The sequence below is a fragment of the Eurypyga helias genome, unplaced genomic scaffold (assembly GCF_000690775.1).
Source record: "Eurypyga helias isolate BGI_N326 unplaced genomic scaffold, ASM69077v1 scaffold35497, whole genome shotgun sequence".
Classification (NCBI taxonomy): domain Eukaryota; kingdom Metazoa; phylum Chordata; class Aves; order Eurypygiformes; family Eurypygidae; genus Eurypyga; species Eurypyga helias.
The window spans coordinates 10,089-28,790 of NW_010261688.1; the positions used below are offsets into that span (position 1 = coordinate 10,089).

General features: G+C 43.7%; 1 protein-coding gene across 2 annotated transcripts in view; it reads right to left on the reverse strand.

Annotated features, from left to right (window-relative positions):
* NR4A3 (nuclear receptor subfamily 4, group A, member 3) overlaps nucleotides 1–18,228 on the reverse strand; it is a 24,402-nt gene extending 6,174 nt beyond the window's left edge. Inside the window, exons 1-6 of one of the 2 annotated variants that reach the window (XM_010155461.1) lie at nucleotides 17,501–18,228; nucleotides 17,307–17,439; nucleotides 14,974–15,103; nucleotides 13,890–14,062; nucleotides 8,215–8,414; nucleotides 6,841–7,019 (exon numbers count right to left, since the gene is read on the reverse strand). In XM_010155461.1, coding sequence (XP_010153763.1) covers nucleotides 6,841–7,019; nucleotides 8,215–8,414; nucleotides 13,890–14,062; nucleotides 14,974–15,103; nucleotides 17,307–17,439; nucleotides 17,501–18,228 — 1,543 coding nt within the window. Of the gene's footprint in view, nucleotides 1–6,840; nucleotides 7,020–8,214; nucleotides 8,415–13,889; nucleotides 14,063–14,973; nucleotides 15,104–17,306; nucleotides 17,440–17,490 lie in introns of both variants that reach the window. The other variant, XM_010155460.1, reaches the window with a different exon arrangement.
* Between the last annotated feature and the right edge of the window lie 474 nt (nucleotides 18,229–18,702).

Genomic DNA, 18,702 nt, shown 5'->3' on the forward strand with positions numbered 1-18,702 from the left:
TGTGCTAAATGTGTGCACCGGCGCTGAAGCGAACGGCCTCTAATCATTCGCCATCTTCCACAGCATATTCTTACCCACACAGGAGCGATAAGGCTAAGCTTTATCCCAGGGACGGCTAGTCAAAACCAACAGATTTTCTTTAACTGATTGAGGAGGTGTGTAAATATTATTGTATTCAGGCTCTTATAATGACAATTAAAAAGGTACCAGGTAAAGTCAGCATAGGATTTCTCAGCCTTATCTTTTAGGATGCACTTGATTTTTGCAAGAAAAATGGATTTGTGGCAAAGATGCTCTCCATAAGCACGTCAAAATGACTCACTGGAAGTCTTGCTTCCAAAGTTCTGCAAACTTAGAAGCTCATCCTGGCAAACTGAACACAGGCACGTATTTTACACCTTTCTTCTTTTCCCAGGAATCTCAATGCAATCCTGTGCTACAGCTACGCTGATCAGCAAGAAGTTGATAGGAAGAAAGCAAAAGAGCAGGAAAACCCATCACCAGCTGTGCTAGTACTTCTGTCCCTAATCCCTGACGCGAGGTGGGTGACACTAGGGTGAGGCAGACCGAGTGCTGCCTTCATGAGACAGCAAGTGTTCAAAGATGCTGTGCTGAAAGACAAGTGTTCAAAGACGGCAAGAGCGCAAGCGTTCAAAGACACTGAGCACCATAAAGACCCTTGGGCTCGGCGCTCTGCCTCGGGGTGGGTCAGTTGTAGCCTTAATTCATTCTGAGGTGTCACTCCAGCCGGAAATGGAGCACGTTTACAATGCAGACTTAAAATAGGCTTCTTGATTGTCTCAGTTTCAATATAGTTCTGTGATTTTCTCTTCCCCCTTCACAATCCTCTTCCCCTTCTATAACTCAAATAAACGCGAGGCTCGGTTGCCTACGGCTTTCTGCTTTTCTCGTGCGCGCGGCAAGACTGCAACTTGGCAGCTCCAAGAGTATCCTGTCCTGTTGCCATCCGGCCCGTTTTCATCCTGCCTAACCTTCAGGCACTTTGCAAGGGTGCCCAAGCCAGGAGCACAGACTTCTTGAGCTCCTCCTAACCTCAGTGGAAAGATGGGCATTTTTAGAAGAGGACTTGGGTTTTAGGTGAGTGAATCCTCTTCTGGAGGAGCCCTGTTTCTCTCCCATCAGCTGTGCAAGGTACCTAAAGCCAGGTGGGCACACAGGACATCCCAGTTTTCTCCCTGCTTTAAGAAAACCACAACGTGGCACAGAAGCCGCTGTAGGAAGTTGCTGTGGGAGGAAAGAGTTCTTGCCTCAGCAAAAGGGTGGGAGGGGAGAAGGGGGAGTAAGTACTTTGCTTCGACGCTGACAGTATTTCCCTCAGCAAAGTGGCGGGGGGAAGGCAGACAATGCAATCTGGAGGTTTTTTTTTTTTTTATAACTGGCTCTCCTACACTCCTCCAGTCTGCCACCTGCTCCTATGTAGACCCAGCACGCGAAGCACCCACTCCGGAGGATCCTGGCAACAGGACTGAAGGATATCTGCTGCTGAAGAGTAAGTGAACCTCGCTTCTGTAGGGAAGTCGGACAAATTCATGTTCTGAAGGGAACTGCAGCAGCCAGACCCTTTTTAGCCACACCAGACTCCTTACTATTTCTTGGTATGACTGATGGTGCTAAAAATTGTGTTTGTAAACTGGAACAGAAAGCCCAACAGCAGGAAAACAAACACAAACTCTTAATTAATTGAAACCTCACAATATTCTTCAATGTTCTGGTGCCAGTCTAACAAAGCATTAAGAGTGTGAATAAGCCCAATATATACAGTGGCTCTGGGCTGGTCTGTAACACCCTTAAAATAAAACATATGCCGAAAGAGCTTGGCTGAATGAGGGCTAGAATGCTCTGTACTCGGCAGCATCCCACTGAGAGTGTCAAGTGGGCAAAACAATAATAGTTTGATGTGGATAGGGAAAGGAAGAGGCAAAGAGGAAAAGAGAATCAACAAGAGAGAGAAGAGAAAAAACCCACTAGCAGCTTTAGAGCAGGCCAACATTTGAGGCTAAATCAGTGTGCGCCCTCAAGATGATCTGCATTGGAGACTCCATCTCTACATTTTGACACCGTTGGAAAGACCGTAAAGTGCAGCAGTACAAATGGCTATTTGGGAAGTTAAGGAGGCATTTTCAAGAATAGGCTGAGCTGATACCTGGTCAACTCTGCAAAGCTTCATCATCAATGCTCTCCAGTCCAGGATGGAGTGGTTGTGCAGGAACACTTGTGACCCACGCAACAGGCTACCCTGACAGAAATCATCCGTGTGCAAATAAGGACAGAACTTGTCCCAAGATGACCAGCCTTTTCTTTCCATGCTGGCACCCTTCTTTGGCTCATTAGATTCTACATCCCAACAGAGTAAGTGATCCAAAGAAAAGTAACAAGACAGAGCTAATTTCTTGCTTTCATGGGGATGTGGGGTGTCATGTGTTGTTTCCTAAGTACTTTCTCCTGGCTGATGCTTAGAGCGATGCCGATGTGAGCTGGAGGAAGTTGTGTCCTGCCCTCCTTAACCAACCAAAGGAAGTAGAAAAAGAGAAGAGAGACAGAGAGAGGAAGATCCTAAAGGAGTGCCTTAAAGAAAAAAGATGTGTTTTGGCATTGCAGAGTTTTAAGTTAGCTGTTTGCAAGCCCCCCCCCCAATAAACCAGATGTCACTTCTTTCATTCTGGGTGCTCTTTCAGGCTGATGTCTTATCTGAAAGGACTTGAAAATTCAGCAGCAATCCAACAGGATGATTTCCCTTCTAAGCAACATGCTGCAAATTCCCAGGGAACATAAAATAAACAGAAAAGGCACACATATATGGACTTTCTAATGGACTCTACAACGCAAAGTATTACAAAATATTTTCCTGTTTATTTTATGTTGTGCATACCTGTAGTTTTACTCAGAGCAAGCAGTGAATTAGCGAGTATTGTGATACTGACTAGGTCTCCTACCATTCTCTTCAAAATAACGAAACAGAACTAACGGTCATATGCACCTATAACCATGCATCCTACGCTGTGACCTGCAGCTGTGTTTGAGGTAGGACAGGGAGCTTTGCAGATGCAAACACGTCAGCAGGACTAGTTAAAGGGCACTGGAACTACCGGGGCTGCTACTGGGGAGCCAATTTGACATCCCGAAATGAGAGAACAGCCTTCAGTATCCTGGGACACTGGGAACAGTGGAATGTCTTTTAGTCTCCAATGCTATTTTTTACATGTATTCCCTCTTCCTTCACTGGGAGAGAGATATTAGTTCTCCCTGTCACTCCTGCAGAACAGAGAGAGAACATGGGGAAGAGAGCAGCGACTGCTCTCACTTTTCTCCTTCAGCGATACTGCCAATGACCAGGATACAAGAGGGTTTGTTCTCTAAGAGCACGTCTTTGTTTGGGCTATGGAGAGCACTCGTGAAATCAAGAAGAACAAACAGGTCATTGTTCCCAGGAGCGTTTTTCTTTACCTGGAGAAACCATTCTTGAATTTGATGCTACCTAAGATGCTGTATAGTATTAAACCAAGCTATGGCTAGTTTAGAACACTGGCCTGTTGCCTTTTTCTTTTTTTTGGCTGAACAATCAAGTCATGAAAATTTGACTAATGCAAAATAAGAACTGGAGCAATTTCTGTAATAATGAGGAAAATCTTGCTCAAGCCAGCATTTCGGTTTTGCAGTCTTGCTAATAAAAGCCAACAACTAGATTCACAAACCAGAGCTCTCCTGCTCCTTCCTATCTTGCAGCCCAATGACATGGATATCCATCTGGGAGATAGGAGATTCATGGTCAGATTCCCTTCCTGTTGGAAGCAGACCAGAGACTGCGCCTTGGGTGTCCCTCTGAGCACCAGCTTGTCCCCAGATCATCACATACAACAGCCATTGAGTGATACTCAGTAGTCGGATAGCCTGTGTTCCTGGAAAAGGTCACTCTCTCTCGCTCTGACTTACAAAAAGGGCTTGAACCAGGGTCTGCTAACTGGCCATTGCCTCCAACAGTCCATCACAGGAGTACCTTCTCCAGAGATAGAGAATGACACCTTAATCACCCACCTACATCTAAGACAAACCTCAAAACAATGCTTAAAAGTGTTCAACGGGTTCCAGATTTCCAAAATCTATCTTTATTATTTTTTCTCTTCTGGTGGTACTAGCTGAAAACCAGCACATGGCTTGTCACACCCAAACTGTAGGGAGAAGACAAGAAGGCATTTCTCATGGGATGCCATACCAGAGGCAAATCTCAAGTCTTTCCTGAATATAAGATTCCAACATACTATCACTGAGAGAGTCTCAAAAGAACCCTGCGCACCAGCATTTTGTGCTGTAGTGCTCTCTTAGCCATGATTTCTGATTTCCTCTTTCTTTTTTTTTTTCAATATTGTTCATCATTGTGCAATACCATCCATTTTCAGGTGACCACATTTCTGCCTGAGTCCCTAAGTTAAAGATCTGAAAAGATCTGGAGATCTGAAACCTGTGAATATATCACTAGGCACAGGAGCTTCAGCCTAATTCAGGTTGGATGAAAGTATACTCTGTCCTTAACAGCAAATCAGCAGAGATATACTGGCCTCATGAAATGAAAGAATAAGCAGAAAACTACATTGATTTTAAGCATCATCTCATGCAGGTGAGAAAATCAAGAAAAGCTTGACAAAACCTGAAAACCTTAAAGCTTTTATGGCCAGAAATGCTCTCCTTCTAAAGGCAACAGTTACTTCCATTTGTTTAGAAACTTTGGGAAGACCAGCACAATATAGCCAACTCCAGAAAGGGTTAGTATCAAGGAAAGGAAGGAATGTGGCATGTTATCAATTAAAAGTTATTTCTGTTAAATAGGGTGACCTGAGCCAGCCACCGGACAACTTTGACTCGCTAGGTAAGGGCAAGCAGAGTCCAACTGAACAAAGAATTATCATGTTAAAACAGGGCAGGAGTTTGTAAGAAGAACGACTTTTCTCTGTATACAGCAGCTTTTTCTGCATTCACTTAGACACTTGCTGGAGATCCTGTTCATCAACCTGCATCCCCTCGGTCTCCAGGAAGATAATCAAGAACAAGCCATCTGTGTCTAGCTCAAAAAGATGTATCTAATATATAGTAAATAATCTAAATCAATCATATGTGCGCATATATGTGAGTGTATATGCCTCTATGTAAATAGATACGGACACAGCACCTGTCCTTGATTTATAGATATCTAAATGTATACGCATACATATGTACATTATATATGTGCATAGGCAAGTATATACATATATATATTTATAATATGTATAAATGTAAGTACAGGTGAACACATGTTGGTTCAATGTTTACATATAGGAGTAAAAAAATTAGTTGGTAGTGTTCTTTCTCTCTTTAACCTGTCACTCATTTTGAAAATTTTTCATACAGAATGAAACAGCTATAATGAGTTCACCGATTCACAGATTCACAGAGTGGCAGGAAGGGTTGGAAGGGAGCTCTAGAGATCATTTAGTCCAACCCCACTGCCGGAGCAGGATCACCTAGAACAGAGTTATTCTGGACTTCAGCGTTTTATCAAAGAAACTAGAATCTGGACCTTAAAACACCCTTCCCAACAGCACAAGAAATGAACAGAAGTTAATCAAAAGCCTGAAAAAATTTTCTTAAGAAACAAAGAGTTACACTTACACACTAACCCTTCACCAAAATGCAGGAGGGGAAGCGTACCATGCAAACTCTGAAGCCAAATCTTGGCCCCACACATGTCAGCGGGAATTGGCCAATTTTAGGTTTTATGTTTGCCATTGAGTGTTTGATCTCAGTGTTTCCCTAGCATCATCTCATCCAAGCAAAATGAAGCCTGTAGCTGATATTGTTGAGGCTACCACCTGCAAACTGGTGGATGCCTGAAATGCAGAAGGAAATCAATATCCATCCCAGTGGAGCTTCTAGCATCCCTGGGAGGATCCTGCTGCAGGCACACTGAAGCCCTGTCTCACACTGAGGACACAGCTGCACCTTTATACTACCAGCTTTTCTGCCATGAGTGTGAGGCCCTCTGCAGAGATGGCTGCTGCTCTGAATTCTGCTGCATGGTTGTCAGACATGCATGCTCCCAACCCTTCCTGCTTCCACCAGCCATGCCTCTTCAATTGCAAGCAGCCCAAGGTACGCAGCATGTACTTCAAGGGGCTTTGTTGTTTCAGGAGTGAGAAAATTACACTTATAAGGTTGTGCTGCCCTGTTTTGTACGTACTGGCCAGATATGGCTGATTCTGACATTACTGTCCTGCTGCCTGCCCCGTCAGACAGAAGGGGTGATATGGTCATAAGCACACCCCAAAACTTGTAAAACTGCAGAAGAGGTTTTTTTCTTGCTATTCTCCCATTTTCTCTCTCAAAAAAGCAGTACACTGAATACCTGCAGTACCTTGGCTACCAGAAGCAGCCTGCTTGCCCTCGTGAAGCACTCTTTCTGGTCTTGCTGGAGATGAGCTACACTAGCTGTACAGCTTCCAGCTCTCAAGCTACCTCAGCATTAGTATTCCTACACAGAAGACCCAGCTCTGGTCACTGCACTAGGCCTTTCTGGGAATTCAGCATGTATTTTGAACATTTTGTAGGAGTTTGCTTTTTAGAGCCTAATCCAAGAAAACAATGAAAACGTGAAGAAATAGAGTTGGATTATATCTTGACAGGGGTATCTGATAGCCTAATGTTAGTCCACAATGTCACTATGGTCATTACAATGCTTAAAAATCATACTCACTTTACCCTGAATACAGCTAAGTTAAAGGAAATTGCTTGAACCCACATTAAAGCAAAGCACTGGAGTCTGAAGCTTTCTATTAACAAAGGAGCACTTACCTGTAATCATAGTTAGAGCTGATAAACTTGCTAAGGCTGGGATATCAAGGTTAAGGCTCTTTAAGTTTAAGGAAAAGTCTTTAATAGAGTCGAGCCACTCCCCAAATCCACGAAGGCACTGAAGTCTATGAAGCACGAGTCCATTGCAGAATACAAACTTATCCTCAGCAGTGTCAGACCTCAAATAAAAATAATTGAAAAAATTACAAATGCATCTTCTACTTCACTGCAAAATGCATAACCAGTATTGAAGTGTCTGTCATTTAAAATCCAAGGCGTATTATCCTGAGACATATGTGGGCATTCACGTTTGACAATATGCTTCTCCCTTGGGGCCAAAGTACAACAAACAAGCTTCTATGATTGCTTACTTGGTAGAGTTATAAGCCTGAGGTTAGCTGTAGCATGTGGTGTAGACCGTCTAATTAGTTAAGATTTTGGTCCTGCCCAAAGGCATAAACAGAGAAGACATTTTACATTAAATACTGTATGTTTGAACCAAAGGAATACTAAGTGAGTGCGTTTTGAAATACAAAACCAATAAAAATTGGAGAAAGAAGAGATTCTGCAACTCGGCATTTACTTAGTCTCATCTGCATTTTTCAGGTTGTAAAAAATGATGAGGAAAAAACAATGGAAAATACATTCAACAGTGTACCACCATACAGAGAACATCATCAACTCTCTTTTAGGAAAACGTGCCTGTAAGAGAGATCTTACAGCCAAGCTCCTCTCCTCTCCTTCCCCTCCCCATTGCCAATACCCCTGTTAAAAACCACATGCGAAGGTCATTTTCAACCTAAAGAAACAAGGGCATAATTCAAATCACCAGTTTTCCCCAGTCCCTGAAAGTGGTTTTGGTAGTGTCTTAACTAGGGCCAGACTGACAAATAGCATCTCACTGTAATAAAAGACTTGGTATTACGAAGAAAAACAATCTGAAAAAGATCTTAAAGCTTTTTCATCCCTTTCAAAAACAGACGACAAAGATGTGCATGCACAAAAGAAGGGGGGGGGGGAAAGAAAATCTTTCCCAGTGAAGATGCCTTTCTTTAGTTTATGCTGTAGAGTATGAAGTGAACTCACTCAAATAGTACCTGTGGGTCAATTTCGATCACTGTGGAAGCAGGGGATGGGGTATATGACATAAAAAGGCACATCGGCGAGACCTATGGTCTCTTTTCAAACTGCTTTCTTATTTTCTTCTGCAGCGTGAAACAAGTTAAACAGCATATTATGCAGACATTGCTGACGTTTGGTGGGTTTTTGGGTAGAGCTGACGATTTTCAAAGATAATGCCATATTTATTCCTTCACAATATTTAGATGTATGATTTTCCACATCAGCTTAAGAGGAAATGAAATAAATAGTTACCTGATGGAGAGTCTTAGTACAAACAGCTCCAAAAAAGCTGATTCTATGAGTAATGTCTGATCTTCTTTTGGGAGGTCAGTAAATCCTGGGATTTTTTCTGCCCAGCCTCTAGTTATGTCAATGGAGGCAGTCAGAAGGTTATAGAACTGTTGTACATGTTCTGCATCTGTGCCTGCAGCAGCCTGGTCAGTGGAACAGTACTAAAAGGAAAGCCACAGAAAGCAACGTTACACGCATTTAAGGGCATCCGGTGAAACATGCGGCATTACTTGCCCCACCGTATTTTCCTTCTGTGGCAAAGCTGGTATTATTGTCGAAGACATAATAAGTAGGTCCGCGTCTATCTACCTATTTGGCTACCTACAGGCCTTGTGCTATTCAGATGTATATTGCAAAAGTATTTCCACACGCATAGGAATCATTTCAAATTTATAAATAAAATATAATACTTAACCACATTTTACAAGTACCTATATGCTATTAGTAAACAGAAACCTGCTGGGTAGGATAATTTCCATCACGCCAGAAGAGGAATGCTGTTTAACTTACTACACTTAAACACCTTTCCCATTGATGCATTTGCCTCAGTATGCCTAAACCACAGATTTCTTCCAAAGCCTCTCAAACTGCATTTTATCTGACAGTGATAGAGACATGTAAGATAAATCACGTTTTATCTGACACATGCAGCATTGCTTCATTTAAATACAGGATTGGTTCAAAGTAAACCAGCTGCCCGGTATCACCTCGTATCCTTCAAAGAGAAGCATTTAAGGTTCAGGAGACCCTATTATCCTGCTTAGGCGGCCATAAGTCTTCCAGACAGCCATTCGACAGGCTCAGCTTCCGCCTGACCTTCTGACAGCTCCCTCCCGCTATGTCCTGCTTCCTCATCAGTGGATCCCTGTCACTCCCGTGACACTGCTCTCTCTCTCTCAACAGAAAATACAACCAGAGCTTTTGTGGCTTAGTCCGATTCTGTGCTTGAAAAGCGCCGCTGGTTTTCTGAGCAGGAACTGAATAATTTGGGATTTATTGTAACAACATCCTCACCATGAGACATCTGGCGGGTTATTTCTGGGAGAGACTTCATACCCTCTCGCTCTCTCTGGGACTCAGCCAAGGGAAGGTCGGAACAGTCTCCATGGTTGAAATAAGTGTGCGCGCCCTTTGGAAGAAACTTTCCTCATGCAGTTAGGGCTTGAGTCCATCAACCTAAAGGTCTCTCTAGCAACTCCCCAAGCCAGAGTGGAAGCAGGAAGACTCACATCTCTTTCCCAATCAATAGCAGTGGGCTGGCAGCCTGGGAGCACCTTATTACAGGCATGCCACTTGGGCTGCAGGTATCACCCAAGTTGCTAACTGCAACCCAAAAGTCATAGAATCACAGAATCACAGAATGGTTTGGGTTGGAAGGGACCTTAAAGACCATCTAGTTCCAACCCCCCTGCCATGGGCAGGGACACCTTCCACTAGACCAGGTTGCTCAAAGCCTCATCCAGCCTGGCCTTCAAGTCACCTCTGTGCAGGAGAGCAGAGGGGCAGCAAGCAGAACTTCTCGGGTAGGTGCCCTGTTCTCTGCCTGTCCCAGTTGGAGCTGGTTTCTGTTGGTAGGTCAAGGATGAAGGACACTGTCAGAGTTGCTGACTGGAGAACCATAGCAATCCTAGAGACCTCTAGCCCTATCGGGCATACCAATGCCAGTCCTGAATGACCCTGTCCTGCTTACCCAACACTAACTGCCCTAAGTTTCGCATGGAAAGCTCCAGCTTACATCCCTAGTCAGCTGGTGAAACACATGCGAGCCCGCTTATAAAGTTCATGTGGAGACAAATTCTGCCCAGCTACCCCAAAGGATCCTGTGATAGTGAAGCAGGTAGATGCCAAAACACAGAGAGGATGGTGAGCAGCGGTGGAAAAATCTGTCTGCTGCATCATTGCTGTGTTCAGCCCCCCATCTGAAGGGAGCAGTTGAGGATGCTCAAGCAGCATGAACTAATTACTCCTGGCACTGGACTTGCAGGAAGATGCAGGGGGATGATTAGTGGGTAGAAAAAGATCATATGCTTTTTCAGACACCTTGCACATTCTGGACCCTCTTAAAGTGCGGGTGTGGAGCAAGCCAAGCCAGTGTGCACCTGGTCTGTGGGAGGTGTGCTTTGCTGTGCAGGGGCTGACCTATGGCTCCTTTCTACACAGGAAAACCAAACAGGCTGATGGAAACCCCTGCCTCACCATAAGTACGGTTAAGGCAAGACACATTCTTGATCCTTTGAGCAGTGCAGAGGAAGGAAAAGGAAAAGAAAAAAGATACTGCCCAAAGTTCATTCTAAATATAACTCATCACAAGCCAGTGTAATTATGCTAGGTATTAATTTTTCCCCAATATTTATAAAACATTCCTTTGGCAAAAGGAAGGCAAAGTTCTAGCATTTTCTAATGAATCTGAATGCTGCATTATGTCACATCATTTTGATTGCTACAGTACAGTATGCCCCACGTGGAGCGCCTAATTAAATTAAATGCATCTAAACCAATTATAACCTGTATTTGTTGTTATAGTTTATCTCATGAGAGCAATTTTAGAAGAAATGTAAACAATTATATGGAACTGTATCATTTTTAGATGCTATAATACGTCATGGTTTGCTACGAAGAGTTAGCACTTACAAAGAATAACTAAAATAAAGTATTATTTACTCATAACAGTTATGAGTATGCAAGTAACGATAAACAATACGCATGGTTCTGTTTTATGCACCAAAATCGGTGGGTTTTTCCATGATTATTTCACTGACAAGAGGTGATACTTGACCTAACTCTTGACCAAGACCGCTGGTAAGCCTGCCCTTTGTCAGGAGGCCACGGTACAGAAGGGCTCTGATCTGCATCTCTTAACCTGCCCTCTGCGAACTGCAGGCACGCTGAAGACAAAGCTCTGCCTTACTCCCTTGCTCGGAGCACTTTTGGGAATTAAATGAAACCCGACTGTTACTCAAGGAGGGGGCTGCACGTGTAGGAAGCAACATTAACTTGTGTGGTATATCTAAAAAGATTCGGAAAGCCTGACGCCGGGGGGCCTGTGAGCACAACCTAGTTCTACCCTTTGCCTGCTTTCGTCAGACCTTCGTCAACTGCTACAGCTGCAAAAGCCTAACAATGACTTCTCTGCGCAGAGAAGAAGCTATGCTTGTTTTTCCAAAAGCCCCGATACTGGCTTAATTTTGTGGCTAGGGAACACGGGGGATTATGAGCTAAATGCTGTACTCTCCCTCCGAAACAGCCACATTTCTGTTTAAGTTGGTGGCTATTCCGCGTGAATAAGGCCATCAAGATAGAGGGTCTGTTTCTCATCTCGCTTACTTAGAAGTGTAAATTCATGGAATTGTACCAGTAAAACAGGTGTGAGACTGGACAGCGGCCCTTGGCCTTTAAGGAGTTCATAAACCAAATTCTCTTCCTAGCAATTGCTTTTTGAAACCAAGTACCTAAATATACCATTGCTCTGGACTGGTAAGTTAAAACCAGTGCTGAAATGAAAAGTAGCCATGCTCTGAACAGAACTGGTTCCAATCTGCTTTGGTTTAAAATTCATAGCTTATGTAATTTATTTTTGAGGTTTGGTTTGGGTTTTTTTTTTACATGTGCGTAGGTTTTTTTGGGGGGAAGGGGTGTACGTTCCTCTCTGAAACGCTTAGCAGTATTTTTAAGACCGCCAAGACCTTACGGCTTGTAAACATGAGGACCATGCTAAACATTAAGGTCGTGTCTGCAGAAGTGTTAGGACTGACTCCAAAGCCAGACTTCCAGATCCACCCGTTTGTGGTGCTCGGCAGGGTCACAGCCGAACCGAACGTGCCACAGCTTAGTCTTTGCAGGTGCAGGATTATCCTTCAAAAGGATTTTTTAGCACTGCAGTGTGTTTACAGCATATTTCATTTAGTCAGGCTCAGTTTTTGCACAACATTTGTTTCTGATGTCCTTTAACTTTTCAAAATAAGTATAAGGTTTACGAAAAACCTAAGAACCTATTGATTTCTTTTAGCATATTTTTGTCTTTTTAGTACTGCTGAGCCTAACAGGGTATTATATAATTTATTGTAAAGAAAAACTTAGATATTAATATGTCCTAACAGACAATCATACTTAATCTTTTAGCTACCAAGACTAAATTAATTTACTGTCAATCATATGCTTCTGGTAATGTCCAGCAGAATTGTTCAACAATTGGATCTATGGGCTTTTTTTCATTAAAAGAATTACTGCAGGAGAAAGAAAAAAAAATCACATAAAAATGCACAGATTTCATTTATGTTTTTTATGAATGCAGAAAGAACTTGGTATCTATAAATAAATAAATACGTAAGGTTGGATACTGCTTCCATGGCCTAGGCTATTATACGCCTGTAATTCTGTGGAACCCAGCAGATTTCTGTCAAAGAGCACAGCTCGTCACACACCTCGGTGTTTGCAGAATGACCCCCTGAGATATTCTGGGTAAGTTAAAATACGTGTTAAATACGGCTAATGCATTCTCCCCCTAAAAGGCTGTCAGATATTGAACAGTTAGATTCTTAATAATAATTTGGAAAATTATATGATTGCATACTTACAGATTAGCTTGAAGAAAAGATGTTACAGTATGCTTAAAAGTGCTAAATTATATATGTATGTATAGTCTAAAATAGAATAATGCAATTTTTATATAATCACAATCAAATATGTTTTAGCATTAAATATTACTTAGCAACAAGTGATTAATGGCCAATGTAGATGTTGTCTGAACACAGCTGTATTTTTTACAGCCTCAGATTTAATCGTATTTCATTAGGGGAAGGAATTTGATCTTAGTTTTCCTTAGCTGTATTTTTTTCTTTTCCTACACCAACCTCCCTAAAAAAAAGTATTTAACAAGCCATTTCAATGCTGTATTTTAATAACCATAGAACAGTTTTTTAAGCTTTCAAAATATTCCATGAATATTTAAATGGTGAATATGATACATTAGAGAACAAGGTTACAAAAACATATAATGTCTGGTAAAGCTTCGCTGAGATAATGTTTCAGAATTTTAATTTTAAAAGGTTTGTTTTACAAATGTGAATTTTACTGAAGAAGCATTCATGCTGGGATACCCAGAGCCAGACACTGGTCCCATTTAAATACTGGCAGAACTCCCATTGATTTCAACAGCCATGGCCCCTTCCATCTGGTGTTACTTTGTGCAACTCTTATATCTGAATATTAGAGAAGTGCTATTAGACTTTAGCCTTCAGAACCTGGAAATTAAGATACTGGACGTATGAGTACTGCTCCTGAGTTTGGTAGATAAATGGATCATATTGCAATTGCTAGCATTTTGGCACAGCCTTTTGCAAGAAAAATGCTCTATTTATCCACGCATTTCCACTTGCGCTCACCCACGGAGTATGCTGCAGGTAACTTAGTAGTTGAGACCCTCATGATGAACAGTTACTAAGACTAATTTCTACTGCACCGCCCTTCCCCTCATTGTCCATCTACCATGAAAAAGGCATGGCTGGCTGGACAAATTTCTACCCTCATCCAAATTTCACATTTTACTTCATTCTAGCAAACCGGCCGGTAAGCAGAAATGCAGTTCGCGAATCACTTCAAAGCGGAACAGGAACAGGCAAAGAAAAAGTGAGACCTACTCTTGAGTAGTCAAGCTCCCTGGGTGTGGAGTCGGTTAAAGCTCTTACGAGGGCGTTCATCATGCTGATGGGAGGAGAAGGCGGGGAGGGCTGAGAGGGTTCTTGCTGTAAGGGGCTCTTTGGTTTGGAAGGCAGACGGCCTCTTCTCCCTTTCAGGCTGTCGGTACGGACAACTAGGTAAAAAAAACCCAACAGGGAATCAGTTGTGAAGATACCAGCAAACGACCTGCTTTTCTCATGGTGGCCAGCCCAGCGAAAACAAGAGCATTCTCCGGTTTCAGCACGTGCTCTTGGCGCCTTTGATTGCAAAGGAACACAAATAATGGCAAAACTGCGTCAGACCTGTGAGCGTAGCTGCTTCCTTACAGCCCAGCTGCGCTCGTGCTCGCTTTGCAGCACATCTCTGCACCCGGGTACGCGTGCCCACGCGCACACACCCCCAGAGAGACACCCTACTGCTGAAAGAAAACTGAATGGGAAACACAAATCCTAACGTTCCTGCTCCTGGTGCACCTTTTAAGTGGCAAGAGGCATTCGTTCAAAGTAGTGTTCGCCTTCTTGAAGCGCTTGAAAAAAACACAGTCACGCTCTCTCGGTTATGTTATCCATGTTAGTATTTGCAGTGGGACTGCTCACACAGTATTACTCACATTACTTAAATATTTGCAGAATTGGGACTAATGAGTTGATCCTGTTTCCATTTAAATTAATTGCAAATTTACAATCAGCTTATGGGAATAAGATGAGATCCTATGTCAAAATGCACACAATCCAGAGCAGCCCCCGGTGAGATAACAGGGGGAAGCCAACAGCATTATTGAGCAACGTTCAAAGTTAATAAAGGAGACATTTTGGCCAGTGTCAAATTATCCTCTGGTGACCTTGCTGTTCTTGAACTCTGGGGTCTGAAGTCTAAATATGATAATACGAGTGAAAAGAACAAAATCAATACATTATTACACAGATGCACCTATTCTGGGGTAGAATTCATCGTAAAGGCATCCATGTCCACACGCGCGCACACACGCGGACTCATTAAACGTAACATTTCCGTGTCTGGGATAATAATAGCAATGGTTCTTACCTTCTTTCACCATGCCGACGCTGAGACACTTCTGAAACCGGCAGTACTGGCATCTGTTACGACGTCTCTTGTCCACTGGACAGTTTTTATTTGCCAGACAAACGTATTTTGCATTTTTCTGAACTGTTCTCTGCGAAAATGCAACACAAAAACAGTAAACTGAGCGTTTCTTGAACAACTTAGGACCTGACAAAATGTGTTTTAATTACAACATGAAAAGCGACAGTGCAATTCATATAATTAGATAAAATTAATTTCCTAACACACTAGCCTGCAGGAAAAACAATTTTATTAGTGTTAGCTGCTGACAATGAAAATCATCTAGGATTGTTCTGAAGCAAGTCTCTGGAGACAGGCAACTTTGAATGATAAAATCATATCTGAAATTACCAGGTCATCGCATCTACCTTTGGGGATTAGATTATCTCCGCTTTTAATATCCCTTTGGGAACAATTTTCTACTTGGTTCATTCCCTTGATTATTGCTGACCTTATTAAAATAAAATCAAAAGATCTGCGATGTACTTCTCTTGCTATCGCTATTGTTAGTCAAATACCACAGTAACTGGTTTGGTTAGCCATTAAAACCATCAGGGAGAAAAATAAAAATACCAGAAACCCCTACAAAATACGCTGAATTAAATATTCTCAGAAAGCTAACCTGACCTGGGGAAAAAAATAGAATTATACTGTATTTATATACATTTAATTAACTCTGAAATGATCTGAAAATGATACAATAGATTCAAAATTTGTAAAAACCTGGTGAGCCTTGTCGGCAGAATGTAACAAATATTGATGCAAAAATGTATTATGTGTTTCCATATTTAAAATCAAAGATACATCAATATATAACTCAGCACCAAAAAAAAAAGGACATTAATAGGGAAGACCTCAGAAGAGGAACAAATCTATCAGCTCAACATTCAATATTAAATCCTTCACTGCAATTAAATTAATGGAAAAATGTTATTCCGTTATTTGTGTTCCTTTTCTAAATAAAAGCCTCAACATACTAAATATAAGAGACACAGAAAATATTGTTGATTGTGCTTTGGAGCTGTAAACTGTTTTATTTTGCAGAATAAGCTCTAGATACTGCTTCCAGTCAAGGATATGCTATTGATTTCCACAGGGGCGGCATTGGGCCCATAAGAGCTGCTGTTTCCAGGTTATTTGTGTTTCCTTTTCTAATTATATTTAAATAACAAATGAGCTTTATAGAAGACAAGTATTTCACCATGTTGTCAAAGGATAATTATTAAGTAACATTAGCAGCTCTGTCCACAATAAGAAGATGTTGTAAGCCCTCCCCCCAACTATTTTTGGATTCCCACCGTATCTTTTACCAGAAGAGGGGCATGACTGCTATATTTGCAGGAAGGAATATACCAAATCAACCCCAAATGTATCAAATCTTAAACCTGCCACCCAGAACCATCCCAACACAAGTCTGTCCCAGGTTCTTCACTTAGACAAGCTAATTCTGCAAATGATACCGGAATCTGAACTCTGTTGAAATTATGAAGCACCCAGATCCAAGAGCAAAAAGGAGAATACTCAGTTCTTTAAAATACGGGCACAAAGTTTCCACTGAGAAAGTGCTGTGTGTAAGTTATTTGTGTTGCTACTCAGCTGCAAAGCCTTCTCCGTTACAGAGCAGGCGCCGGGACCCTGCGCAGTGCTTAGTCACTGCTCTGCAAGCAGCTTTCTGCTGGTGAGGGCTCACTGGGCTCCTGAGCCAAAGGGTCACGACGAAGCAGAGACCCAATAAAACCACAAGCGCTTGGGGTTGTCCCATGCGTGAAAGAAACCAGGTTGCTCCTGGCACTGACCCTACAGCCTTCCTCGCCCCAAATGGCCCAGGACAACAAATGGCACTGTTGCCATCCACTAAAAAACCAAGTGGGCTTTTCCCATTTCTAGATTTCTCTCCCCGCTTAAAACAAAGATGTAATTAGTGTGAGTGACTGAGCAACACCCAGGCTGGGTGTATTCCGGGTGTGTTTTGCTACAGAATAAATGCAGTTTATAGCTCAGACAGGAGTGACTTGTTAAGGGATGCTGGCAGATGGGGGACGTGGTTTGCCCACCTCGCTGCCACGGCCCTTTCTCAGCCGAGACTGCCTGATCCTTTCATCCTATAGAGAAGGCTTTCTTTGACCTTCTTCAAAACCTTTGGGTGGGTGTCCATCACACCCTTCCGGGGGGCTCTGGGCTCTGACACAAAGCCCTCCGAGCCCCCAGGCGAGGACAAGGAGCATCCTGGGGCAGGGAGGGAGGGAGGGGAGGCTGAGGGAAGTGGGGAGGGGAGCAAACCGCAGAGCTCTCACCTTGAAAAAGCCCTTGCAGCCCTCGCAGGTCCGTACCCCGTAGTGCTGGCAGGCGGCATTATCCCCACAGACGGCGCAGGTGCCTTCCCCGGATGAGGAGCTCCTGCTGGGTGGGGATGGGAGGCCGCTGCTGCTGCCACAGCCACCACCCCTGGCCGTGTCTCCTGCCCCCGCCTCCACTGCTCTCACCCATCAGGCTGGAGGCGGCGGCGTTGAGGCCGAGTGGTGAGAAGGCTAAGGTGGCTGGTCTTTTGGCCAGGTGAAGCCCGTAGGAATGGCTCTCCATGGGCGTCTGGCTGGCGGCGGGTCTGTCGGGGCCCAAGGGCAGGCTCAGGGAGGCAGGGTCGTAGCACATGTGGGCGGCCGCGGACGGTGTGTGGGGAGGCGAGTGCTTGAAGTGGAAGAGGGGAAAGCGTGGGGGCACGGTCTTCATGGGGGCAGCGTCCATCAGGTGGCCAGGCGGCAGGCAGGTCTGCGTGGGCTGCAGCGGCGGCTCATCCCACAGGCTCTGGTGAGAGGGGAAGCCGGGCGTGCTGGGCGTGGAGGGTGGAGATTGCTTGAAGTACATGGAAGTGCTGGGCATCCCCTCGTCCGTGGAGGGTGGCAGTGAGGGCTGATACGGGGAGAGCCGGGTGTCTTCCATCTTTATGAGGGGCCTCTGGCCGGAGGAGGCAGATTGCATTTGGTAGAGGCAGGAAGGCTTGAGCTCATAGCTGCCAGAGTAACCCTCCATAAAGGTGCTGAAGCTGGGAAGGGAGGTGGTGGCAGTGGCAGTGATTTCAGTACTGCTCAGGTCCATGGTCAGCTTGGCATAGTCAGGGTTCATGATCTCCGAGCTGTACTCCGAGCCATACGCGTAGGTCTGAGCTGCATAATTTGAACCGGGCGGTGAAGGACTATACTGCGCTTGCACACAGGGCATATCTGCAAGGGCAAAGGGGGACGTTAACAACACGCCCAGTGTGCCGAGGCCGCGGCCCAGGCCCTCGCCAACTTCTTTCCTAGAAGCTTTCCCACATTTCACGGAGCTCACTGAGACACCTGACTCCCATTCTCACCTCGACAGGGGACATATAAATTAGCCTCGAGTCTTCGCCTTTTAACAAGAAATATGCATCAAGAATCGACTACTCACTAGGTATTAGGGAGCCTGCTCTCCCGCAGTCGCAGGAGCAACCCAAATTTATACCAGTGTCAGCGAGAGAAGAATCCATCTCAAGCTGCCCTACATCTGCTGCTTAATATACATAGGTGTCAATGAGAATTAGATAAGCAGAATGAAAACAGTTTATGGCTCTAAATCCATCTCTGTATGCGTGCAACCGTGCCATGAGATTTTCATGACGGGTGAACGAGATTATCAAACACATAGTATCAAAAATGATATTTATTTTAA